The sequence below is a fragment of the Malus sylvestris genome, chromosome 14 (genome assembly GCF_916048215.2).
Source record: "Malus sylvestris chromosome 14, drMalSylv7.2, whole genome shotgun sequence".
Taxonomy (NCBI): domain Eukaryota; kingdom Viridiplantae; phylum Streptophyta; class Magnoliopsida; order Rosales; family Rosaceae; genus Malus; species Malus sylvestris.
This window is the reverse complement of record NC_062273.1, coordinates 27,611,744-27,639,741: the sequence shown is the minus strand read 5'-3', so window position 1 is coordinate 27,639,741 and position 27,998 is coordinate 27,611,744. Positions and strand designations below refer to the sequence as shown.

Below are 27,998 nucleotides of genomic sequence, written 5' to 3'. Positions count from 1 at the left end.
AATGAGGTTGGATTCGGATGATCTGGCAAATCAGTTTTCTGGCTTGGTTCACCAAAACTCTCTGGTCTTCTTGGTGTTAATTTCAAATCAAAATATTTTATCCAACGTGTACCTGTATAGGTCGGTATATATTTGAAATTTCTGAAAGATTGATTCACTAATCTTCATATGTATTTTATATTGATTATTGCCTGTAAAATATATATATATATCAGAAAGTGAGCTTTCTTAAAACCTAATCAAGCTTAGATAGAGTTCATTTCGAAGCCATTATTTGGACAAGAAAGTAGACCATTGATTGATATGTTTCTTATAACCTAATTAAGCTTAGCAAATTCATGTTTCTTAGAACATATATGTGATTCCATCGTGCATGCATGTTTTCATATGTGGTCACTCAATCACGATGTGGGGCATAAAGATATTTTATTCGCAAACTGTCATTTTGTAATTTTTCGCTTTATGTAGAATTTTTACATATCACCTAAATACATTCACATAACCTTATATATAACACTCATCAGAGTATTTGATCACGTAATGAATATTGTATAGATGAAAATACGTCTTCAGTTAGCCCTAACTTTGACCTTGATAATAATTAATGACCTATTATTGATTGGATATACCTGTATGATTTCATCAATCTTATAGTTGTTTTATAATTCCCTTACAACAGTCCTACATACTAATTAAATAGATGAATTTGAAGTGTAATGTCCATGTCCCCAATGATTAAGATGATTAGTTGTGGGGAAGAGGAATAATTGCATAGAAGTTGGGCATAATTTGCCAATCAATTAAAGAGTGGGGGCGAATGAGTAATTACGTGTTCCTTCAAACATGGGTTATGATGATTGAGATGGGTTAGTTGGGTCTGCCCTGATGGAGTTCAGGCATAGCACGTCTGCTTTCCCTTCACTTGTCATCAAATTATGAGTGTGCAAAATTAAAAGATGTATAAATTTTTTGTCTCAATCTTCCGAGAAGGAGTTGCATAATATGGTTATACCATCATCGTAATGTCTTGTGTTAATATATAATTTTTTTTGTGAGGTTTTTTTTCACGATTTTGTAGGATCAATATAAAATATCAAATGACGATCCCAAACCAACAAGATTTCCTTTACGACGATTGAGGGAGAAACATACATTGTACGCAATCTTATCCTTGCTTTGCAAAAAAACTATTTTCACGACAAAAGAGCAACAAACCCGTTGCACCAAGACTCCTGATTAATACAAAACAACACGATATATAAATTGTTCTCCAATCTTCCACCATCAGTTGTAATTAATATCACTATCACCTTTTCATCATTTGGCTTTTCTTGGTTCGACTTTTCCGTGTGTATGAAGAATCTGTTTCCACTTTCTAATAAGCGATCGAAGGCTGGTCACTGATTAGCTAGCAAAGCACATGCAGTACGTTAACTTTCTCTAAATTTCAAAGCAATTATATAGTACCAAACACATATGATATATGATATATGTTCCTAAAGAATCATAACAACACCCTAATTAACAAGGTTAATTGTAAACCAACTAGACTAGATAGTATAACTCTTCTTTTTAATGTCAGAAGAAGTTTTAAATTTGATTCTTCCTCTACGTTAAATAAAAAAATTTAAAAAAAAAAAAACCTTAGTCACAGAATCCATCAAATAGATAAATAAGTGTTAATATAGGGGCTGCAGCCTGCAGATTAGTTTGTTATTGCTATAGCCAGAGCATGTCAAATTGTTAATGAGAGAGAGGGAGAGAGAGAGAGAGAGATGGTGGAGAAGCAAGTGCTTAAAGATTCTAAACAGCATTCCTAAATCTTAATTAGTTTCAGTATTACAAAACATTTTTTTAATATGTTTTGGTATATTTTATTAAAAAACGCCGAAGCATGATAGAATTTTCGTTATATATACTCTAATGTTGTGTTTGCAGGACTCGAAGCACGGGGACTTCATACAACCCACACATTACAGCAACAGCAGCCATGGAAGCTTCTTAATTATATCAGTTTTCTATGAATTTTTTAGTTTTCGTTGTTAATGAGTTGAGATTAAGTATATGATTTCTTCAGATTAGGTGGACTCTTCTAAATTGTTATGGTTAACATGTCTTCAGATGTTCATATTGGTATTTTAGTTATAATATTCCCCTAACTGCAACAATTATTTTCTTCATAAATAAATCATTCCTAAAAAATATTAGGATTAATATATTTCCAAAAAGGCGGACGGCCATTGGGTTAAATCTTAAAAGAGTTGACAAAGAAGCTACTTTCCACAAATTATTAATTTCTTATTTTTATTTTGAATTTAGTGCACTACAAACATATTCCATCTGTATAATTAGGAGAACTTTTGTTTTATATAATTGTGACACTTCAATCTAAAACAAATTAATCAAATTTAATCAGTTAATATTACTAGCCTGAAGAAATTAATAGCATTACGTAACAATGCCAAAATAATTGTAAGAAAATGCTATTTATACTTGTGGTTCTTCAAACTTTCATTATTTAGAAGAAAAAATATTTTATAAAAAAACATATAATTAAAATTTTAAAGTGTCAATAATAATTTCTTTAGTAATTTCTTTGGCCGATTATTAAAAAAAAATAAGAACCTTTTATATGGTCTTTATTTTCAATCAAATAAAACTTGACCAGGTGGGCATTATTCAACTCAATTTATAGCTAGATTTAATTGATACCAGCAACCACTCATCAGCCACAAGGCACGTAGGAGCCTTGACAACATTTGTTTTTATTTTTTAATAAAGGAAGGTAACTGATGGCAAGTCATAGTTATCTATCTTTTTTGGGGGCCGGGAAAACTCACAGTGGCATAGCCTTCCCCTAGCCACAAGTATGACTTTCACACCAGCAATGGGTTTCGAACCCGATACCTTCAGTTTTTAATTTTAGGAAAGTCTCGTAATCCTTCATTTACCACTGAACCACCAGCTCGTGGTTAAGAGCCTTGACAACATTAATTCACCTATTTTTCAATTTTTCTTTTGACAACATCCGACTACAGTATTAACACATATTTTCGAACACTTGAAACTATTTATTGAGCGGTGCATCATCACTTCAACATTTACCGCACCATCTGATTGGATAATACACAGTTTCTTATAAATTGTTTGTAAGTGTTCGTACTTTTGATTCGTGTTCTTACTCTAGAAAATGGTTAATGTTTTCATAAAATGATATTAGCTTCTGCATGAGACTTGAGCTTAAGTAGTTTAGAACATTTTACCTTTGTAAACTAGGTTCTCAAATTCAATTTTCTTCTAGAAGAGCAATTTACATAATACAAGTTCATCGTTACATGACGTTCCGTGCCACTAAATAAAGAAATATAGATAAAATTTTCACGTGTCTTCATTATATTGACTCGTGACGTTAATATAACGATAAATTCGTGCCATATTCTCTTTGCTATCGCTTGTAATTTATAGGAAAGAACTTCTCCTTTGCATTTAGGGTAACTTGACTAGTCTTTGAAGGGAAGGGAACTTGGACTTTTGCGGGTAGAAGGGAGCAGAGGCAAGTCCTTTCTCCCTCCAACTCCAAGTTTCCAAAAGAACTTCTCCTTTGCATTTAGGGTAACTTGACTAGTCTTTGAAGGGAAGGGAACTTGGACTTTTGCAGGTAGAAGGGAGCAGAGGCAAGTCCTCTCTCTCTCTCTCTCTCTCTCTCTCTCTCTCTCTCTCTCTCTCTCTCTCTCTCTCTTTCCTGACATTATCACATGCACATGCAGACAGATTTTGAACCACCCACAACTACATCCCACATGGATGTGAGAGAGAGAGAGCCTAAATTACATCTGCCCCCACAAAAGCACACACTCTCTCTAGAATAAAACCCCATCTTTTATTTTTCTTTTTAATTTTTCCCAACTCTCAAGTATTTATACTCTCACAAGTCCACAAGATTGGTTTCACACATTTGCCCAATTTCCATAAAACAACAAACCTTCCCAATCTGCGATAGCTGTCTTCCCATATGTTCTTTGATGAAAAGCATCTCATACCATCAACCAATACAAGATATAATAAGATCAACAAAAGATAACCTATCTAAAGTGATAGTGCAGAAGTCCTACATAATCACGATGGTAATATGATAAAATATAATCAGATGAAGAATCTCACCAAACAAGAGTAGTAGAAGAGGAACCATAATTTGCAAGGCAATCAACAACTTGATTACCTTCCCTATAAATGTGAGAAGACCAGAATTACATTTGGAAATTTCTATGCAAGCAATTCCTCCACTCGACTTTCAATTGCCAAGGAACCAATTGAGGAGAGCACAATAAGTCAAGAACCAAAGCAGAATCAACTTCCAACCAAATAAAATTCAATCCCGAAACTAAAGCTAATTCAATAGTCTTAATTACCGCTATTATCTTCACTGCAACACAGTTAGGAATCTCCATGTTAAAACAAAAGGCTCCAAGGAATTGTTATTTGCACTTGTGGACTTCAAACTTTCCATAATTAAAAGAAAAAACACACTTATAACAAATGAACAATTAAGTTTTTAGAATATCAATAATAGTTCTGTAAGTAATTCCTTTGGCCCGTGAGAACCAAACCAACTCCCAATTACCCTATTTTTGATTCGAAATGGTCCATTTACTGTACTAAGTTATGGTGATTATTAACCAAAATAAGAATCTTTTAAATGGTCTTCATTCAACTTGAGCAGGTGGGCATTATTCAACTCAATTTATAGATAGATTTAATTAAATACCAGCAACCACGCATCAGCCACCAGTCACGTTACTCACGTAGGATCCTTGATAGGATTCACCCCCTTTCAATTTTATTTTAAATATACGATACTGTTGAAAACATTGGCATTGTTATGAATGCCCACACACACATTGTCAATGCCCTTGCAAATTGAAATAGACTTTGGAAACAAAAGGATTGTTTTCAAAACATGCAATGTAAATTTCAAAATGTAAGAACTTGTTTGTATGGAGCCTCTCTATAAATAGAGTGCTCCGACTGCAGTTAAATGATATAGAAAAAATATAGAGAAGAAAGAAAAACTTCAGTATCTATTCCTCCCTCTTTTATTTGTCATCCTCTTGTGTTATAGTTTCAGTGTGATATTTTACACATGCTTCACTCATGTCACTATTAAAGATTATCTCTCTAACTTTTACATATTTATAACAGATACTCGTATATTTGCCCTTAACACATCCGACTACAATATTAACACGTAATTTTTGCAAATGCTTGAAATTATTTATTGAGTGGTGCATCATCACTTCAACGTTTACCACACCATCTGATTGGTTAATGCACCGTATCTGATAAATGTTTGTAAGTTTTCATACTTGATGTGTGTTTTTACTCTAGAAAATGGTTAATATTTTCATAAAATGATATTAGCTTCTGCATAAGACTTGAGCTTAAGTAGTTTATAACATTTTATCTTTGCAAACTAGGTTCTCAAATTCAATTTTCTCCTAGAAGGACAGTTTATATGACAGATTCTTCGCCGCATTGTGCTCCCTGCCATTAACATAAAAAAATATAGACAAAAACTTTGATGTATCTTTATTTTATTGACTCGAAATATCATCATAGCTGTGAATCCGTGAGATAAAAGTTAATCTTCTTACTATCGCTTGTAATTTATAGAAAAGAACTTCTCCTTTGGTGTTATGGTAAAAATCATCACCTGACTAGTCTTTTTGAAGTACCAGGAACTTGGACTTTTGCAGGCAACTCCAAGTTTCCAAAGAAAAATATAATTCTCTCTCTCTTTCCTGACAGTAGCACATGCACATGCAGACAACCACCCACATCTTCATCCCACATGGATGTGAGAGAGAGAGCCTAAATTACATCTGCCCCACACAAACACACTCTCTCTCTATCTTTTATTTTTCTTTTTAATTTTTGCCAAGTCTCAAATCTAACTCTATCGCAAGTCCACAAGATTTGTTTAACACATTTGCCCAATTTCCATAAAACAACAAACCTTCCCAATCTGCAAAGCTGTCTTTCCATCTGTTTTTTTGTTTGTTCAAAAGATGCTTCGTAAAAGCCACAAAGGCAGAGGAACAAGAAAAACGGTGCAGAAACGAAACAAAAGCAGCAGAAAATGAAGCATTAAGTAGGCGGAGCGGGGAGGCCGTCACGAGAGAGAAGAGACACCAGGGAGGGTGGAGGGGTGTCTTTCCATCTGTTCTTTGAGGAAAAACATCTCGTATTTCTCTTGGATCCACAAAAGGATTCCTCCTTTACACGTTTGCATTGGTTTTAGTTTCTTTTAGGCAATTGAAGGTGAATGTTTTTGATAACTCTGGATGTTGTGTGCTCATTGGCGTAAACTGGGTCCCCAGAGTCCTGAGTTTCTTTGGCCCTTTTGTGCTTCTTCCACAAGCCATTGTCTGGTCTGTTCTGTGAGATGAAACCCAATAAGGTTTCTTTCCCTCACTGATTGGATCGGATTGGATTGGATTGGATTTGGTTTTGTGGGTATACCTTTTTTTTTTCCAATTTTTCTCTTGTAAAGCATATGAGATTTTGGAAAATTGAGGAAAACCCTGAAAGTAAATTCATGGTAGAAGTGGAAATGTTGTGAAAGTTTGGATCTTTATTGAAAAGGACATTTTTGTATGGTGGGTTTTTTGGAAGAAGATAAAAGTTATCTTCTTTGGGCTGCAAGCAGTTGGAGAAAGTGATTTTTAAAGAAGACTTGATTTTGTGGTAACTTCGGTTGGGAAGCTGTGTTTGGAATTGCACGAATGAGGAAAGTTTATTGAAAGGAGCCCCATTGAGCTGCTGGGTTTGCATTTTGTTGAGGAGGCTACTGCTTAAATACGCGATGGAATATTGTAAGTCACATTACTGATTTTTGTTCTGGCTGCCATTGATGGTTGTGAATTGCTTATTGGTTCCGAAATTTTCGATGAGCTTGACATTCAATTTTCCTGCAGATGGGGGATGAAATGCTGCAATTCTCCGGCTTGAACATAGAACAGTAGATGTTTAGGAAGTGAGAGTAATTAATTGTCTTCACTTGGAGGAGGTGGGAAGATGGCTGCAAAACTTCTGCATTCCTTAGCTGATGACAATCCAGATTTGCAGAAGCAAATAGGATGTATGAATGGGATTCTTCAGCTTTTTGACCGGCAACATGCTCTCACCGGTAGGCGGGTTAGCCACCACAAGAGGCTTCCTTCAGGTAGTTGCCTACTGGTGAATGGATATCAAGTTAATGTTGGTTAATTGGAAATTTTCTTTGTCTTCTAGTTGAATTTTGACTTTTGTTCTTTATATTATCTTGTCTTGCTTGCAAATTTGGCGATTGAATTTTAGCATTGCAGCCTGTAACATCTAGTGCATTGCCTTCGTAGGGAATTCCCATTTCAGCAATGGTGGCCTGGAAAGAGAGTATAATAATGCATACTATCGTCAGACAGCACCTGTAAGAGCTTCTACTTGATGACTCCATCTCTTAGACACGTTAATTTCATATCGATCGGATAATTTGTGACCTACTCCTTCGTTAATGTATTTGGAAGGGCTTTTAAACTTTAACTTAATACGGTTTTTAGATGAGAATTTCAGTTGATAGAAAACCAATTTGATACAAAGTTATCGATGGATGTAAACATAGCTAGCGCCCTATGTGTAATTAGAACGACCCTTCATATCTGTGTGCATGCAGCCAGTTTCTATCCGGAGGTGGTGAGCTGCCCCTGCCATCCTTCCTTCTTCCCTTGTATGTGTGTGTGCGTGCGCGCATCTTTATATATGCATATCTGCTTTCTGTATATGGTTGCCTTTCTTAGTTGAGGTTGTTTTAGACCTTAATATATGATCCCTCCCCTTTGTTTTAATCAACATCCACTAGTAGAGACAATGATGTATATCCGAGCTTCTGCTGATTTTGGAATCGAACTTGAAGCCATAAATGTAGATTTCTCTGTGATTTAGATATTTTCTGATACCGTATTTATAATGCTTGTTATTGCAGGAATTGAATTTGAACAAGAGTGAGAATGAGACAAAAAGAATCTCAGCAGAATCGTCAAGAGCCTCTTTCTCATCCGTTTGTTCTTCCTTGTCATCTCTGGACTACAACAAAACAGCTCAACCTGGAACATCTTCCTTTGACAGAAGCATTTTTCCTGAAACTCCACCAAGGGACCTGACAAACCAATCATGTATGTCCCCCAAACTAGGGAGGCAATCCCTTGATCTCCGGGACGTGGTGAAGGATTCTATGCATAGGGAAATTAGGGCACTATCAGTTAAAACTACAACCAAAGAGGAATCTGCAGGTCATGCAGTGAAACATAGAGACTCTCCAAGACCCTTACAGTTGTCCAAATCAGTGGAAGGATCAATTGAAGTTGGGATCAATGGGAAGCAAAATGTTCCTGCTGACCTCAGGGAGTCTCTTCGAGTTCTTGCTAAACTTCAAGAAGCACCGTGGAGTAATGATGACGCTAGAGATCATCCAAGATCATCATATGAATTGAAAGATAGTTCCTGGAACACACTTACGAAGGACGCTCCACATTTTTCTTATGACGGGAGAGAGAGAAATCGTTTGTCTTTGGATTCAAGAGATGCCTTCAAAGCAACCCCAAAGCTAAAAGAGTTGCCAAGACATTCGCTGGACGGTAGAGAAGGTTCAATGCGGAGTTCCACATCCGATTCAAAATCATATCAGCGTTCGAAAAGTTTTCAGAATAGTGGAAACTCAAATGACAGAGACCCTAATCTACCTCAATCATCCGGAAGTCATAATCGACCTCCTAGTGTAGTGGCAAAGTTGATGGGTTTGGAAGCCTTGCCAGATTCTGCCTTGACTAGTGATAGTCACTTGATTAAAACCTGCCTGGTTAAAGATATTGATCCTTTCTCAAAACCACTGAAGCTAAATAATCTGCAGAGGCCTATGCCTATGAAAATTTCTTACACCACAAGAAATTCTCTGAAAGAACCATCATCACCACGGTGGAAAAATCCAGATTTGGTTATGAGGCCTATTTCGAGTTCAAGGTTTCCAATTGAGCCAGCCCCATGGAAAATGCAGGATGGAAGTCAAGGTTCTCAGAAACCATCTTCCAAACCTGTAAAAGTTCAAGCAAGGACTTCAGGCTCCTTCCCTTCTGTTTATAGTGAGATTGAGAAGAGGTTGAAAGATCTGGAATTTAAACAATCCGGGAAGGATCTCAGAGCCCTTAAACAGATACTCGAAGCAATGCAAGCAAAAGGTCTTTTAGAGACCAAAAAAGAAGAACAAGCTTCAAACTTTGGAACTCAAAAAGACAGTGAATCCAAATGTACAAGTTCCAATCTGAATTCGAAATCAACAAACCAGCGAAACACAAGCGACCATGTTGTTGCTTCCACAACTAGAGGTGCTGCTTCCTCTGGGTCTTTTGAGTCCCCAATTGTGATCATGAAACCTGCAAAACTTGTTGAAAAATCTGGTATTCCCACTTCATCATTAATTTCAGTAGATGGCCTCTCTGATGCCCGTACTCTTCAGAGAAGGAGAAGTACAGATAATAAGACGGGTTCAACTAGCAGTCGGACAGTTAAAGATCAGTATCCCAAAAACAGTCGGAAGGAATCTGCTGTAAGTCCTACTGACAAAAAAACAAGTGGCAGGAATATAAGATCAATACAATCTCTGCCAAAGGATACCGCTGGATCAAGTTCAGTAAAGAGCTCAGGATCTGTGAGTCCAAGACTACAACAGAAGAAACTTGAGTTGGCAAAGTCATCTCGTCCACCTACCCCTCCATCTGATTCAAAAAAATCCAGAAGGCAGTCCAGCAGGCAATCGACAGAGTCAGGTTCGCCAGGCGGAAAACTCAGACCAAAATCTTCCAACTTGCAGCAAAGTGATGACCAGTTGAGTGAGATAAGTAATGAATCTAGAAGTTTGAGTTTTGAAGGAGATGACCTCGATATGGAAGTCACTAGTATTGTACGAGCTGCTGAGATAAATGGCAGCCAGAGTCCATGTTTGAGAGCTGCCGAGTATTTGGCTTCTGGTTCAATGCAGCAAGTAGGTGTTTTACTGGTTTCACTTTTCCGTTTCCACTCATTCACTTTCAAAAATTGAATTTATATGTTTATATCTTTTTTTGTAACATTTCAGAAATCAACTCCAAGGTTGGAAGAATATGGATCTGTTGCTGAACTTGCTATAGTTGGTCCGGAACATCCTAGTCCTGTGTCTGTTCTTGATAACTCGGCATATAGAGATGATGCACCATCACCCGTAAAGCAGATGCCGAATGCCCTCCAAGGTACAGTTTAACCTGAAGAGAATACATTATCTTGAAAAAATACTCTCACTAGAAAGATTAGATAGAGTTGAACTAGTGGTGAACATATTTGCATTCTGGAAAAGAGAGATTTTTTTTTTTTCCTCGTTTCTAAAATCTGACTGGAATACTTCTTTTTGGAATACAGGCAATAGTGCCGAAGATTCCAAGCACAGCGAAGGTGAAGATCAATGGAAGCCTGCAGATAAGCTTGACATCATGGGATCTGGTCTTACATCAGAAATCAATCGCATGAAATTGAAGAACATTGAAAACTTAGTTCAGAAGCTTAGACGATTGAATTCTAATCATGATGAAGCAAGAACAGACTATATTGCATCTCTTTGCGAGAACACAAATCCGGATCACAGATACATTTCTGAGATATTGTTAGCTTCAGGCCTCCTGCTTAGAGACCTCGGCTCCAGCTTGACATCATTTCAGCCCCATCCCTCAGGCCATCCCATCAACCCCGAGTTATTCTATGTTTTGGAGCAAACCAAGGCAAGCAGTTTGCTTGCAAAAGAAGAATGCAGCCCCGAAAAGGTAACCATTCCGGTACAAGAGGGAGAGAAATTTCATCGGAAACTCATATTCGATGCAGTCAATGAAATTCTTGTTGACAAGTTGAATTTAGCCGGTATCCCTCCCGTGCCATGGTTGAAGCCTGACAAGCTCGCAAAGAAGACCCTCAACGCGCAAAAGCTTCTGAAGGAACTGTCTAGCGACATAGAACAATTGCAAGCCAAGAAGCCGGAGTGCAGCTTAGAGGACGAGGGTGATGGTTTGAAAAACATCTTGTGTGATGATGTGATGCACCGGTCAGAAAGCTGGACAATTTTCCATGGTGACATCTCCGGCGTAGTGTTAGATGTCGAACGGTTGATCTTCAAGGATCTGGTTAATGAAATCGTTATTGGTGAGGCAGCAGCAGCTTGCTCGCGAGCAAAGCCATCGAGGCGGCGTCGGCAGCTGTTTGCTAAGTAGAGTGTCATCTAATCCGTCTCCTCCTTTCCATTTTCCGTCGTGATTTAAATTTACATTTTTTTGTGATAAGCAGCATAATAAATTATGTGTAAGATCATAATGCTGGATTTGTAAAGAAGTTAACTTGTAAAAGTCCTTAAAAAGATGAACTTGTATTTGAAATCAATGTATAAGATCCTTTTTTCTTCCCTCTCCACTTTCCACTTCCCTTTCAAAAATGCTGTGTTGTGTTGAATCGTATCATGTTTTCTTATCCGCAGCTGAGTTATCAAGAAACCGCTCGAGTTTTATCTAACATCGTTCTCTAGGGTTGGATCGATTGGTTGAAAGGTTTGAAAGAGAACGGTGTTCTATTAGCCGTTGGCATCGGATTCAAAGGATTCGTAACAAAACATCGCATAGCTTCTATGTTCCATCTGACCTAGCACGCTCTGGTGAACAATTTCCCAACCATTTGCTTTCCTTTTTTTTTTTTTTTTTGTTTTGATACAAGCGATAATCGATACAACCATTTTCACATTAGGTTAGTGATTAAATCCGGAAAATGAATTTTGTTGATGGACCTCCATATAATGTGATGTGACTTTGATAAATAATTTAGAAAGAAAAAAACAAGTCATTTGCGAATTAATGATTATGTATTTTACAAATAATTTAGAAACTAAATAATTAATAGTCAGCCTCCGTAGCATAGTGGTAGTGCGTTCGCTTCGTAAGCGAAAGGTCGCGAGTTCGATCCTCGCCGGGGGCTTTTTCATTTTTTACAGTTTTAAGTTTTATCAAACGGGCTGGACTTTTGATGAACGTTACCACAATTCAGTGATTTACCCAAATCCAGAATGCTAATCAATAAACTTGTACATAAGTTGGGCCCTAACTATGAAACTTTATTACCTTTTTTATTTTTAATATTTTTTTGACTCGTTGCCTTATTGGTTCTTGTTTGCAATCAAAACGTATATGCATGTAAAAGAATCAAGGAGCGTGGAGTAACGGAGAAATCTTGAGGTTCGACAGTCGAATCAAATGGATTGTGTTAGACCTCTCATAGAGGAGTATTTTTGTATTGGAGGCTGTATAATGCGGGTAAGTGATACCCAAATATAGTTTGTGAATCAGTTGAACAGTCTACATATAATCAATTGTCGAATACAAGAGTAATGAGTTAAGAATACAATAAATATTAATTACACAAGAAAATTTGAAAGGGGAAGTTAAAAACCAATTTGAGAATTTAAGAAACCATGGATCAAATGTGGTCCTTGACCTAGCGCAGCATGTAGATAGTTGAGGGCCACAAAAAATTCCATAAATCTTAGTGGTAGTACCTATCAGCATGCCTGTACACAAATTCCATTCGTCTCCTTATGTATTTTGAACAATAAAAATAAATAAAAAATAATAAGAAAAGAGGAACAGTTCTTATCGTGTGTATGCATGTGCATGCGTGCTAGGTACACATACGCCTCGCTCTGTACATTATACCGATTATTTTAGTAAGACAGACTAATTTGTTTATCGAAGATTATTTGTAACCCTAACCCTATTGTGCTAGTGAAACCTTAAACCCAACGATATAACATCCGTTGATTGAATCCTTGATCGTTGGATTTTTAGAAACATGTCCAACATTCTATTCATCTAGTGCATGTCATATACGGGAGCGTAGTAGAATTTTTACTCTTTCTATACAATGTTGAGCGTAGAGGACCACAACTGGGGTCGGGTGTCCCTTAATGCTTCTTGGATCTTGTGACATAATGCTACTACTAGCTAGATGCAGCTGCTGCGGAGCCTGCTGAGCTGAGAGACACAGAGTCTGCCTTCTAATGCAGTCCTCTCTGCCTGTGGACTTGTGTTCTTTCGCTTTCATTCTCTGAAGAATTGCTGATTTATTTTCGAAATTAATTAACCAGTGTTTCTCTTGCTTTTCCTTTCTCATTTTGTGCGGAGTCTTCCATGGTTATATAAGAATATTCATTGTTGCTTCAAAAAGAGGGTGCAGAGATGAAGGAAAACAATAAACTTGTGGGCTATTCTTTGTAGCTCGGCTCTTGTCTGCCAAAATTAAGACTACTAATTCATGAAACTGAAAAGAAAAATGACCCACAGAGGAAATGCATTCTGTGCTTTCCCTGTGGTAGGGTATAGGAAATTGGTTAATATTTATTTACTCGTGCAGTTAAGTTTCTTATATAGTTTGCTAGCTCTTTACTTTAGACATGTATATAGTTAATAAACAACGAGATTAGGACCCATGCATGCATATGGATGGTTAAAATACGAAGAATTAGTAGTTTGGCATGCATTTCAAAATGCATGAGAGAGAGAGAGAGAGAGAGAGAGAGAGAGAGAGAGAGAGAGAGAGAGAGAGAGAGAGAGAGAGAGAGAGAGAGAGAGAGAGAGAGAGAGAGAGAGAGAGTGTGTGTGTGTGTTCTTTAAGAAGAGCTCGATGTTCATTTAACGAGAATTTTTCGATATCAATCACGAAATGTCATGTGAAAAAAAAAATACTTTGGATGCGGTTCTTAATCTCTAACACTCTTTGACTAAAACCTTAATGGTATTCAAAATTTGATCAAAATCCCTTGACTTTGTACACCTCATTATATTACTATTAATATTTATATTTTTATAGTTTTGACATTAATTGTTTGATATTTTATGAGATTTATAATCCTATAAATTTAAAATCCTTCATTATAATACTATTTAAAACGGCTACAATAAAAAAAAATTCAAACATTTTAATTGAAGAAATGGATAAACACTATGTAACAATAAGAAATAATAACTGGCAAAAGTATGTATCCATAGTTAAAAAAAAATTGGTACATTTCACATATAACAAAGTGGTACATTAATAAAGAAGAAGGGGTACATTATAAATAAAAAATTAGGGTACAAATAAAAGATTAAAAAATTATGAGTACAAATGAAATTTTAAAAAATATGGGCACAAAAAGAAATTAACACATGGGTACAAATTAAAACTAAAAATAAAATACTACAAATTTAAAAAAAGGTTGCAAATTAAAAGTGGGTACAAACTAAAAATATAAATATATGATACAAAGTTTAGCCATAAAACATAAATATATCATATGTAATTTTTCTATCATTGATTAATTATACAATGTCACGTGACGGTAAACACATGGGCACAAATACAAATAAAACTTTAAAAAATATGGGCACAAAAAGAAATTAATATATGGATACAAATTAAAACTGAAAAGAAAATTGGTACAAATTAAAAAATGTTTGCAAATTAAAAATGGGTACAAACTAAAAATAAAAATATATGATAAAAAAATTTAGCCATAAATATAAATATACTAATTGTAACATTTTTAACACTAAATGAATATTTTTAGGTAAAAATATTTTATAATTGAAATAATTAATGATGTTATTAATACCCAAGGACCTTGATAAAAAATTGAAAATGAATAAGGTTTTAATCAATAGAGTAGCAAAAGGAGAGATGGGAACCTAATTTCTCCCCATAAAAAAACACATATATAACACTACATGATATGATTTAAAATATCGTTATAATAACATTCTTTTTAAAAAAAAGTTTCTCTCCTCCGATTATAATTAAGTTCGTTTGGAAGTGCTTTTAGCAAAAAAAAACAAAAAACAAAAAGGTTTTAAAAGCACATAAAGTGATTTTTATGGATTTACTTGCATTTTTACTAAGTATTGATTCTACAAATATTTTCACTATAAACACTTTCAACCATTTTAAAAACATTTCCAAACGAGTTATATGCCACTTTCCACTCGTTACTTTTTCTACGTTTTTGGAAGCATTAATATATATTATTGAGTGCTTTATATAGAATTAAACATGCACCCACATGCATACAGAGGCAAACAGTGGTGCATGTTTCTGGTTATATGGATACAGTATATACATTTATAATGTGTTCCTACGTATTAAGTATATATGTCAGGACTCACAATTAGTAATTAGAATCGTGCAATATTATTGGAAGTACGATTGGGCATCACGAGGCTTGAGCTACAGTTTTAGCAGCAGATATCAAGAGGTGATCTCGATTTTGGCCCTAGGACTACGTGCTGTTCATTATACATACTATTGCAGATTGCACCCCACATATATAAACACCACAGCATATATTTGTGTATATACAGCTCCTACATTTCTTATATATGTGTTAATTTCTGGACCCCAAAACCGGCTGTTGAAACGGGAAGAAGATATTAAAAGGAAACAGTTTAAAAGTTACAAGCACACACCCACATGATCTTAACGAGCATGTGGTGTACATACTACTGTACAAAGGGTAGGGCAGTTGATTATGTAGAGTACGTGCATCAAAATTTAAAATTTTATTTTATTTCTTATTAATATTGGCTTTTGAAGAGATGTGCATATCACAGTTCATAATCCTAGCTAATATCAAGCCAAAATACACATCAACGTGATTTTAAGTTTTCTTTCTCTCTCGAGTCTTTATACTTAATCTATGAATCCTAAAACGTGGTTGATAATGACCACATTTTATAATATGAATCCTCTTCTTCGAAAGGAGTTCATAGTCAAACACTATGAGATAGGGCGACTAAATTAAAAACATACATGCACTAAACACATTATATATTGCGAACGAAGGTTGATTATGTTTATAAGGGTCGTTTTCTTTGTTAGATTAAGGCATAAGTTCAAATGCCTCTGCTAACAATCATTTTTGGTGGGTGACTTTTAAAAACTAGAAAATGAGCTAAGGCCCTCTCCGTAAGTTCTCAAAGAGGCTTATGATCACATGCCCTGGCTCTAGAATGGAATAGCCTCCCTACCCCTAAACTTTCTCTTAAAAAAAAACACTCTATATCAACGAATAGTTTCAAAATTTTGACGTTACATACTAAACAACACATGGAGAGTATATTTACTTTTCTTTATTCCTTTGTTACTCTATAAGTAGTTACTTAATTAGACATCTGAATCGGCTGATTTTCTATCAATTTTTCTTCCAATTATCAGTAATTAACAAGATTAAATATGTATCCTCTGAAAGGAACTACATCTTAAATATTCTGGATTATATGGAGTACGTAGTGAGTATTACGACATGGTAATATACAAACTTACCCCAAGCACTGTAATCACACTACCAACTATTATTTGGTGATGGTCTAATGTATAGAACCCAGGTCTTTCATCAACAAAAAAGTAAGTATTATACCAATTATCCCGTTAATTGAGATGTATATATCGATGGATTAATGTGTATCGGCTAAAGTACATATAGTATACAAGATTGTAAGAACTCAAATGGATCACTAGTTTGCAAATGTCTAGATATAACATTGTCATACTTACATAGTTTTTCACTAGTAATTCTTGTAGCTATATATCTTTTGCTGAAGAATCAACTCTTAGCTCCTCGAGTCAACCCGAATACATTTCACGGTTCATCAGTTTCCATCCCCCATCTGTAGCGCAAATCAATATGCACGATGTATAGAGATCGATGTTACAAGATCATGACACCAACAACTAAGGTATACGATCTTACTTGCAATAAGGCTAATAAGTTATGGAACGTCCTTGTTTGGTTGGCTTGCATTGTTATTTTGTGAATCCAAATGGAGCTGCTGCTTGGGATCAACCAATGATGGAAAGCATTTCAAGGATGAGCTAATTGAATGAAGATAAGGCATGAGAGCATTGTTAGCTAGGAAATTTTGTGAATTACTTGACGAGCTCAAAAATTGGAAATGGCTGGCTTGTCTAGGCTGATCAGTAGCAGTACTAGTACCCTCCACTATTGGATTGGTCATATATGGAGGATATGAACCGAATAGCGTCGGTGTTGCTGTAGGTGGACAGAAGAATAATTGAGAACCAGATGCCATTGGAGTTGAAAATGATAAGGCATTAGTACTCATCATATGACTACGATGCTGATCTGTTTGTGGTACTTGTGGAAATCCATGGCTGCCAAACTGCGCTAGAGATAGCGTTGAAGGCTCCGAATAGTTGTGATAGTAGTTGAATGCCATTGCATTGTTTAGCAAGCCAGGTATGGAAGAAGGATGATTACCCATGGGAAATAGCTTTTGAGCTAGGTGTTGTCCACTAACGTTTCCTTCGTGGTCGTGACGATTTTGATCATCTTGTTCATCGTTTGTCTTGATCGACTTGCCTTTCTCTTGATCACGAACTTCTTCATCAACTTGGTCTGCCTCCATAAATGTAGAATTTACATCAAAGAAAGGAGCAATAAGAGAATTATTAGCTTGATGAGGATTTAGCATTGGCTGATGATGACCAAATCCATGAGGAACTTGAAGTGGAGGGAGCTTATCGATATCTTGTTCCGTAACACCAAGCAGCCAGTCTATTACCTTGCTAGGTTGGCTAAGACGAAGCCTATCTTGAAGATCATACAATTGAATGGCCGTTGGTACTGAAAGCCTAATTCTCCTGTCCCTCAATCCCCTCACTGTGGAAACCTTGCTGTGCCTATCTTTCCCACCGAAAGCACGTGAAACTCGCACGATCCTCGGATTACTAAATCCAGACCATTGCCTTGAAGTAGTAGTACTTGATGATGATGCCTTATTAAAACTGCTATTGTTGTTTCCATCATTGTTGTTGTGGCCCTCTTGCTTCGCTTGGAAACCCTTGTCCCTTGAATTTGTTATCATTGTAATATTTCTGATTATAGTAGACTCGCCATTCTTTCAATCGCTCCTTTTTTGTGGATATGGAAAGAACTACTGCGATCATTCAGCTCCAAAGATTCAACTGAAAGAGAAAGAAGAACAAAAATGAAGAGGAAAAATAAACTGTTACATACCATATATATGAGCCTTCTTCCATTTTCGTGAGATTATTCTTAATTTCTTTTGGACTCCATATAAGTTTATATCTTATGGAAAATTGCTTCATGAACTAATTAAATTGATCACTGATCGGTTCGAGATTGATAGATGAGAAAGAAAACATTTCTCATCAAAGATTCGGATAGTAGTATTTCTTTTCAATTATTTACATTCTCCTCTAATTATTATGGAGATACTCCATATGCAAATCTGAAAATTCTGCTGAGAAGTTGAGCAGATATTGATAAATATTGCATTAAAATGAATGGTCACAAACTACTTAAAGATATATATATATATATATATATGTGATTAATGAATTGGACCATTTTAATCTTGAAAGAAGTTGAAGAACTGAAATCTGAATCGTTTAAAATTGAACATTTAATTTGGAAACTAAATTCAAGAAGTTAACATGCATGTTGAGGAAAAGCTATTAGAAAATAAGAATTTAATTGAAATAAGGGTTTTTTCTTCTATTCTCTTCCTTTGATTTTGTAACAAAAGCCATACAAATTCAAACTACCAGAAACCCTAAATTACCTTTATCTTTTAGCAAACAAATTTGAAGATATAATTAGGATGATAAGATGAACTGTACTCACATCAGACTGAAAATTGAGGTTGTAGAAGCTAAGATCAGATTTAGTTCTTGGATGTCCAAAACTTATGAGCAAGAAGCAGAAGTAGGAGAGAGCAACAGGATGCAACAGTGCAATTTGAACCTCTTGCTAAAGTATATATGATGCTCTCTTGAATTTCTTACTAAGCTGTGTACCTCATTTGCCTGTCAAATTCAACATCATAGAGGCTCTTAGCTTCAATGATGGATAGAGAGAGAGAGAGAGAGAGAGAGAGAGAGAGAGAGAGAATAAACTTTTAAAGATAATAATTCACATTTTGGTAAAGAAAATATGCTAACTAGAATTTACCGCTTGCATGGGAATGAAAAAGGAAAAGGTATGGCACCATTTATGGCCACGTGGCATACGAGTACGTTGATACGTTAATTTAGAGCAATCTTTTATGCATTTGAAACATAACAACGTAGCGTTATCATCATCTTAGTCAATTATATAATATAACAAGTGAATTTGTGCCGCTCAATATTACGTTCTGGTGATATTTTTGTTCACTTGTAAGTGAGAGGTCTTAGGTTCGAATCTTGTAAATGATGAATTTGATACTAAATTAGGTTGTTCATTGTGTGGCTTAGCCAAACTCCATATCCCTTAGTGTAAAATATATTGTTATACTCAAAAAAGAAAAAAAAACACATGAATTTGTTTTTACTAATGTTCTAAAAATAGGACATATTAACTCTATTGTCCCCTCTTATCATAACACATAAAATTGTACATTACATGACTTATGTTTCCGATGCCGCTATAACTTGTCAATCTGTCAAACAACAATAAAAATTTCATCAATTTGTTCATACCACAGACTGAACAATCACTGCTTAATGAACAAGTTTGGTCTTAGTTTACCGTGTATAATTATGCAATAGGCTCTCTAGATATAGATATTGGATTATTTTGAAGGGGGACCATCCTCCCACCCTAATCGGCAACTGCAAGTAGCTTTATTGGTGTATTCCACGTAGCATGAGTTGAAGAAGAAACTCCTAGCTTCCTGTTTAATCAAGAAAGCACTGAACTATACATAAAACCCTAATTAATGTTTGAGAGAATGTTTATTCGATCTTTTTCCCTACATGTGAATTTGTAGTGCAGTATTCACCAAAACATATAGGCTCTTCATCCAAAATGGTCGTTGAGATTTGCATAACACATCACTTTGGTCTCTGAGATTGAAAATTAATAGAAATGGTCCTTAAGATTGTTTACCATCCATTATTTTGGTCCTTTTGTTAAAAACTCTGTTAAGTGTCTCGGAGCTCTTGACCAGAAGTTTGGACAATTTTCAAAGTTTCATAACTCAATCGTTTCTTAACAAAATTCAACCCATATTCTATCAAAATGAAGATAGAAAAGTGTTGAACAAGATTATACCTATTTGAAAGCCCAATGGTTGCCAGAGATGACCGGAAAATAGCCGGAAAGGTGACTGGTCCATGAGAAAACTGGAAAACTCGTCGAAAACTGGGTAAACTTTAAACGTTCATAACTTATTCAATACTCAAAGAAATCGAGTGATTCAAAAATGAAAATCATTCTTCTAGATGAGACAAAGAGAATGGTACCTTTTTTGAAGGTTAACTCGCAGTGGTTTGGTCGTAAAAAGACTCGAAAATGGCTATCTTGGTAGTCGAGTTAGCCACTTTCGAGTCTTTTTCCGGCCAAACCATGGAGATTAAGCCATCGAGAAAGGTACCATTCTCTTTTTCTCGTCGAAAAGTATGATTTTCGTCTTTGAATCACTCTATTTCATTGAGTATTGAAGAAGTTATGAATGTTTAAAGTTTACCCAATTTCCGGCGAGTTTTCCAGTTTTCCCGTGGACCAGTCACCTTTCAAGCTATTTTCCGGTCATCTCCGGCAAACATTGGGGTTCCAAATAGGTATAATCTTGTTATACACTTTCCTATCTTCATTTTGATGTATTATGGGTCGAATTTGGTTAGGAAACGATTGAGTTACAAAGTTTTGAAAATTGCTCAAACTTTAGGCCAATAGCTCCGGGATATTTAACGGAGTGTTTAAAGAAGGGACCAAAATAATGGATGGTGGACAATCTCATGGACCATTTCTATTGATTTTCAATCTCAATGACCAAAGTGATGTGTTATGCAAATCTCAGAGACCATTTTGGCTAAAAAACCAAACATATACATATATATATATATATATATATATATTCATGTGAATAGATATGATTACAAATCCATACGTGAATCATTTTATTTACATAACTTTTGACACACGTTTTAGTGGGGCGCACTTCGTAATGTTTTTCAACGATCTAAACCGTTTATCTTTTAAGTCTTCCCTCAAAGATCATATATACGAAAAATCACCCTAATCTAAAACCATATGATTGTTGGATTAAGGTTTTAGAGTTTCTTTGTAGAACCGTATTCATTTTTTTTTCTTCGCTACAAATGAATGTCCTAATAATATTGGATTTGTCTAATTTTTTGCAAGGATGATTGATGTTCTAAAAGATAGATTGAGTGGACCCCACAAGAACGTATGTCAAAAATTCTGTAAAAAAAGTGGTACCACGGATCCGTCTCCAACTAAGTATTATTAAGTAATTTAATTAGTTATATATAAAACATATCAAATATTACCAAAAGAATGTTAACAAATCAATGGATGATAAAAGAAAAAAACGAATTGTAAACTCTGAATTTTATTCCACAAACAAAAAAAATAAAGAACACTACAAAATTGTGAAGGTGACCACATAACCCAAAAAATTACATCACACTAAACTTAATTCTTACAAAGTTACAAGATGTGAATTTATAAAAACTTTAACCATGAAACAAACAAGAAGACAATATTAAACCCTAATCTTAATACTTATTCTACTACAAGTTACAAATAATAAACCAAATTTGCCAACTTGCTAACATTTCCTTCACCAAAATATATATTTGTAATATCCATTGTTCATTATTTACCAACAGTTTTAGTTTCTTCTTCATTTTGTGTGGAGCAAAATTTAAGATTAGTAAGGGCATGCATGCATATTTATAAATAGTAAGTCGATACGAATAATTAATAAAGAGACTAGGGTTTCCTATATATATGTACATACAGTAATTTCAGTCAGTCAGCTTCTAAAGTAGTGGTGTGTGCAGGATATCGTCTGTATACCAGTTGGGATGAATATATATATATATGTGTGTGTGTGTGTATGTATATGTATGTATGTATGTATGTATGTAAACACACACATATATGTATATCAGCTGCACATATATGTATATGTACAGTTTGGAGAGGATATATGGATAGAAGGGTAAGACCTTTTAGAGAAGAGTAGAGGAGGGACCAAGGCAGGTTCTTTAAGGCATCCACTGAATGCATAGAGAGAGGACCACTGCATGTGTACAGAATGCAGTGAGATTTTCACAACCCCAAGTTGCACTAGTTTTTGCTAATATAACTTACATGAACGAAAGACTATACATACATATATATTTACTCTTTGCATCTTTAGGAGTTTGATATATATATATATATATATATATAGAGAGAGAGAGAGAGAGAGAGAGAGAGAGAGTTCTTCATATATAAATTCATGTGTGCATAAGGGCACCTCAATAATCAAGAAAAGTAGTGGAATCTTTCAACAAAATAATTGAGAACGTACGTTAATATAGATAACTACTGTATTAGTACGTTGCAGTTCAAAAGCTTTAGTCCTTTTTTTTTTCTTTCTTTTTTCACAGACATTCGAGACAAGAAAATAAACCGGCCTACACACTGACATTTGGCCAAGACAACTAATTTTACTTCTGCATAATAATAAGTACCAATTTGATCATTATTCCATTTGAACTAATTTTTAAAAAATATTTAACATACCCTTATATTTATATTGTTGGCATCAACCCAATTCTGTGGCAGCACTTATGTAGGGATGTTACCAATTTTAGGGTTTGTAGTTGAATGATTAAGTTATTTTATTGAAAATAATGGATGCATTAAATCAAAAGGTAAAGAAAGATTACTTAAGAGTTCATCATGCACAGAGACCAGAGAAGTTATCATACACAGCGATTTTCTCTTGATGTTACAGATTTTTCATCAATAGTGAGTTAAATAGAGTATAGACATTGCTCCCCCAACTAGACAGCAGTTTTACTTTGTTCAGGAACCCATAAATTTCCTCATCACTTTTTGGGTGAAAATTATTTCCACACTTTTAGTTTGAAGTGTTTGTTTCTCCCAATTTAAAGCCAGAGAGAACCCCGGCCTGCTGCTGGCATTTTAATTTGTTTAGATATATACATACATACATATATATATATATATATATATATATATATATATGCAGGCAGCTGCAGGTCTGAGCAGAGTAGCAAAAAGGAATGGACAAAGTCAGGGATACTTGATGAGAACCCAACTGCTTCTCCTCTTTTTTGGGTTTTGTTAACAATAGTAAGTAGAACCTAAATCCATTACAGAAGAACTGAAGGAGTAATGAGATTTTCCCACTGATTAGAATAATGTTTTTTTTTTTTTAATACAAGCGAGATATCCGAGGATAGGTATGTTTAGTATCAATCTCACATCAGAGAAAGAATAGACATTGCATGTGCTTATAAATAATTGAGATGCTTTCTATATTGTCAATTGTTTTGATGGTGGAACCTCAACTTTCTTTATGGTATCAAACCAAGTTGTCTCATATCTGAAATCCAAGCCTCACGTGCTTTATGTTTACCTAATTTGTGTTATCCACGTATTAGCTAACCTTGAATATCCTCTACTTTTAAGTGTAGAAGTAAATGTTATTAACCATTTGATCAAAATAATGAAATATAAAGGTAATTATACGCATATTTGTACGTGTATATTTCATATTCAATCGTAATAAATGCTGATATATATGAAGGAACAGATATCTTAATGGCCTATCAATTCTAGTAATGGTCATCACTCAAATGAAAATGACAATTAACCGAATATTATGATATAGCGAATAATTTCGATTATAAAAGATGAAACAAATTATTAATTATACCATTTTCTATAGAGAAAAGTTGATATGGTATTATTGAAGAACTGAACACAAACTAGTAATTTACCTGAACATACATGATGTACCACTCGCAAATGATTGAAATTATTATTTTATCTATCACTCCATATAATGTTATGCGACATAATTTACATGCTTAATTAAATTAACTGTTATGATTGATGCTTAATCATACAAGGTAAAAATACGTGTCACCATCACCAACATGATCTCAGTTGTCGATCATCAGGACAACATTAGCATGTGTGTGTGTGTGTGACAGTGTGAGAGAGAGGGAGAGAGAAGTCCATATTTATCCATCCAAATTTCTAATTGTCTAATGCGTACTATATATATATATATTACATGTTTGTGTGTTCGGAGGGGAGGGGAGATTTGGATAGAAACCTCAGTAGGATATGAGAGAATTAATAGTATTTATACATAATAATAATAATAATAAAGAAAAAGATAATGCTTCTTTACTAATCCACATCATTTTACTGTTCAAACGTCATAATCGGTAATACTATTATTTTTACTATCATTTGAAGAAACTCTTTTGATTTGCAGACAGTTTAATCATTCATATGAATCAAAACAAGCTAATAGCTCATCACATCTTACCATAACTGTCCCTTCTTTTTTAGATTAGTCATTCACATGAATCAAATAAGTTGACAACTCACCACTTCTTACCACAACGGTCTTTATCATTTTGATGGCACAGTGAAATTATATTTCATGTTAATGAGAAAGTATACTCCTCTCATTGTCCTCCTTTCCAATATTATCTTAAGGATAGTGTTATGTACACACTTATTTTTACTTCTCACACACTCTTGTTAATTTTTTATCATTAATCTTTTTAATTTATTTAATTTGACAGAAAATTAAAAAAAATGTATACAAAATAAAAATAAATATGTGGATAACAGTATCTTTATCATAAAAGTATAGTGTGAAATATAAGGGATATATTTGATCTTAATTCGCGAGCATCTTTTGTCTTCTCTTTCTTCTTCTTTTTTTCTTGGTTCTTTCGTTCTGACGCCTGAAAGTGACGGGGCCAAAACCCTAGGGAAAAAAAAGAAGGTGCTAGCGAACGATGGCCCCAAAACAAAAATAAATGCGTGCTCTCTCTTTTTCTCTCTGCCTCTGCATGTCTCTGTGAATAATACAAACCTGCTATCTCTCAGCCTGCAACAGAAGGTAAACTGCATTTCCCCCTCTGAACTCTCCCCGTCCGCGACCCCCTCTCCTCCTCTCTCTCTCTCTCTCTCTCTCTCTCTCTCTCTCTCTCTCTCTCTCTCGTAATGCTCTTTCTGCGTTAGTTATAATTTAGAACTTACCCTTAATTCGTGTAAGATTTATAACATTAGCTCCTAATCAAGAGATAAGAGAAAACAAAAATTAATGGACGGTATTCTAGTTGACAAAATTTAATTTGGTGTCCAATTACGCTTCTCCTACGTACGTGATTGATAAGTAATGAACCTATTAACAATTGGTAAAGTCCATCGAGGCCGAATTAGGATAGAAATCATTTACAAATCAATTTATATTGAATGCAATATTTGCTAAAGTTTTTCTTCCGCTATGACCGTGGACTTGCGTACTTGATTAGCAGTTAGCCCAAGTGGTGAGAGAGAGTGGAAAAGAAGGAATAAGGGTAATTTTCTTAGTTTTTGGGGAGAGTTTGAAATTATTACAATAATTAAGGAAGGGAGGAGTTTCGAACTTGGTACGCATGTTGGAAACCAAAACCTAATCCACTAAGATATTCAAAAAGTTTATCACTATATTTGGATATGATATGATAATTCATGTGAGATTTTAGTGATTAAGGGTAATTTTCTAGGTGTTTACTGGATATCAACTTCAACATGATCTGGCGAAGAGAGTCTTTTAGTTCAAGTGATAAAAAATAGGAAAATGATCTAATCTACCACTATTACAATTAGAAGTAGAATACCACTTAAGCAACAATTCCTTATTCATTTATATTCACTGCAATAGTGCTATCATTGGCTTTAAACAGTAATAGCCTAATAGGTAGATGCAATATTTCCGTCGAAAATATTTATATATCCAGTACTGATGTCCTATATATGTTAAATTTCTTCTTGCCTTATATCGCTAGTATAAAAAATATGAAAACTTGATCATTAAAACTAGATTAGAGGCACAGGTTATTGAGGGTGTGCATCGATGCCATGATTTTATCTCCTCCCTTCTGTCATCTCGGACCCAAAGAGAACTGGACCTCTCAGTGAAGTTAAAAGTATAGTACCTTAGACCTTTTGCAGTACTTACGAAAAAAAAAGAAGACCTTTTGCAGTAAGTGACAACTAGGGATGGGCAAATACCCATCGGTTATGGGTAACCGCGGTTATCCGTCCATTCAAATTTCACGGTTACAGTTATGAGTAACTGTTTAGATAAATAAACGGTTATGGGTATAACCGTTTACCCGCGAAATTTAAATGAGTGGTTATGGGTATTAACCGCGGTTATAAACAGGTAACCGTTTACCCATTTATTTTATATATGTAAAATTAACACAAACCATGTTCCCTATCGGACAAAACTTTGATCAATGCTATTGATTATCATGCATGATTTATGTAGCTAATATAATATAGTTTTCCTTAACCACTTTAAATTTCATGGTCCATTATATATATTATGTTAATACTTTACATTCCGAGTTAAATAATCTAAGAATACTGTCTTTTAACAGTTTTCGTAACCCAAGAATACTTAGCAAATTTTATATTACCTTCATTGTTAACAATTAAACATATCGTCCATAAACTATTATTTCAATTATTGGAATGGTACAAGGACTTAAAAAATTAAAATGCGGAAATGTATGATGAATGTACCTATAACGGTGTTTAATTGTTAGAAAAAGAAAATTATGACAAATTTTTCTTTTAAAATTTTCAAGTTGTTAAAAAAACATGTAGAGAGATGAAAAATGAGTAAATGGTAAAAAAGAAATGATAAACAGGTTAAAAAATGATAAATGGGTAAACAGGTACTAAACGGTTACGGTTAAATGGGTACACGGTTATGGGTATGGTTAACCATTTATAAACGGTTATATGTATGAGTATAACCGTTTAGGTAATTACCCAACAGGTAAACGGTTATACGGGTATGAGAATAAACGGTTATGGATAAATAACCGCGATTGCCCGTCCGCCATAACTATTGCCCACCCTAGTGACAACTATATAAACAGTGATCATCGTATACTATGTACTCTTCTTTTTGCTTGATTCGTACTTCATTGACTTTGTACGGAGCTTTCTTTTTCTCTCATACTCGTGCCAAATGCTTTTCCAACAGACCAACCATCACTGTGTGCCCAACATGAAACATCCCTCAAGGTGAAAGTGAAGTAACAAACAAGGTCAATTAGGATACACAAATATATATATATATATATATATATGTATATACGTACGTTGTGAATTCTAAGAAGGTCGATCGAATGGTTCGGTGAAATGCGGTTATAATAATAAATTAACCATACTTAGGAAAAATAAGAGCATCTTCTATTGATATGTCAAAAGATAAATGTCAAATTTTAATTTAATGGCTTATGACAATGTTAAATTTTCTTTTCCTCTAATTCATGAAAACTTTTTTAGGAGTTCTCGGCACTTATGCCAAGTGGTGTTCCCCATCATTGGGACTCTGACACTTAGATATTCTTTTCTTTCCTTTTAATTAAATAAATTTAGGTGTTAAATTCTCACAAACGAGGAGCACCACCTAGCACAAGTATTGGGAACCCTTAAAATTTTCTCTTGATTCATATGTTTTTTTTGTTGTTGTAATAATATTTGTAAGAACCATTTTAAAAAGAAATCAACTAAAACAAATTTTCATGGCTTACAATTAGTGCGTTAATGAGACCTACACAACAAAACAATTAGAAAATTAATTGACATCGCATTTTCTCATATGTCAGAAATTGCAACAAAAAATTGTTGTGTCAATCCACGAAGGATTGACATATCTATTGGAACTTCTTCCTACCTTCAAATTTGATTGTGTGACATTTCACTTAAGACATCTCCTTTGAAGATGCTCTAAATAATCAACTACGTAAATAAGACACGATAGATGGTGACAAATAAG

The 27,998-nt window shown here is 34.7% G+C and overlaps 2 protein-coding genes and 1 non-coding gene across 3 annotated transcripts; 2 read left to right on the top strand and 1 right to left on the bottom strand.

Annotated features, from left to right (window-relative positions):
- The first annotated feature begins 5,914 nt into the window (after positions 1 to 5,914).
- LOC126599524 (protein LONGIFOLIA 2) lies at positions 5,915 to 11,508 on the top strand. The gene is made up of 6 exons (XM_050265913.1): positions 5,915 to 6,872; positions 6,975 to 7,222; positions 7,395 to 7,465; positions 8,018 to 10,069; positions 10,163 to 10,313; positions 10,480 to 11,508. Exons 2-6 carry the CDS (start codon positions 7,075 to 7,077, stop codon positions 11,316 to 11,318), a joined length of 3,261 nt encoding a protein of 1,086 aa, XP_050121870.1. The 5' UTR covers positions 5,915 to 6,872; positions 6,975 to 7,074; the 3' UTR covers positions 11,319 to 11,508.
- Positions 11,509 to 11,997: 489 nt separating this feature from the next.
- TRNAT-CGU (transfer RNA threonine (anticodon CGU)) lies at positions 11,998 to 12,069 on the top strand. The gene has a single exon. It is a non-coding gene; the product is annotated as a tRNA-Thr (tRNA).
- A 4,471-nt stretch (positions 12,070 to 16,540) lies between these two features.
- LOC126599749 (transcription factor TCP5-like) lies at positions 16,541 to 19,070 on the bottom strand. The gene is made up of 2 exons (XM_050266177.1): positions 18,788 to 19,070; positions 16,541 to 18,105 (listed from the first exon to the last, which is right to left on the bottom strand). Exon 2 carries the CDS (start codon positions 18,003 to 18,005, stop codon positions 16,890 to 16,892), a length of 1,116 nt encoding a protein of 371 aa, XP_050122134.1. The 5' UTR covers positions 18,006 to 18,105; positions 18,788 to 19,070; the 3' UTR covers positions 16,541 to 16,889.
- Positions 19,071 to 27,998: the final 8,928 nt, after the last annotated feature.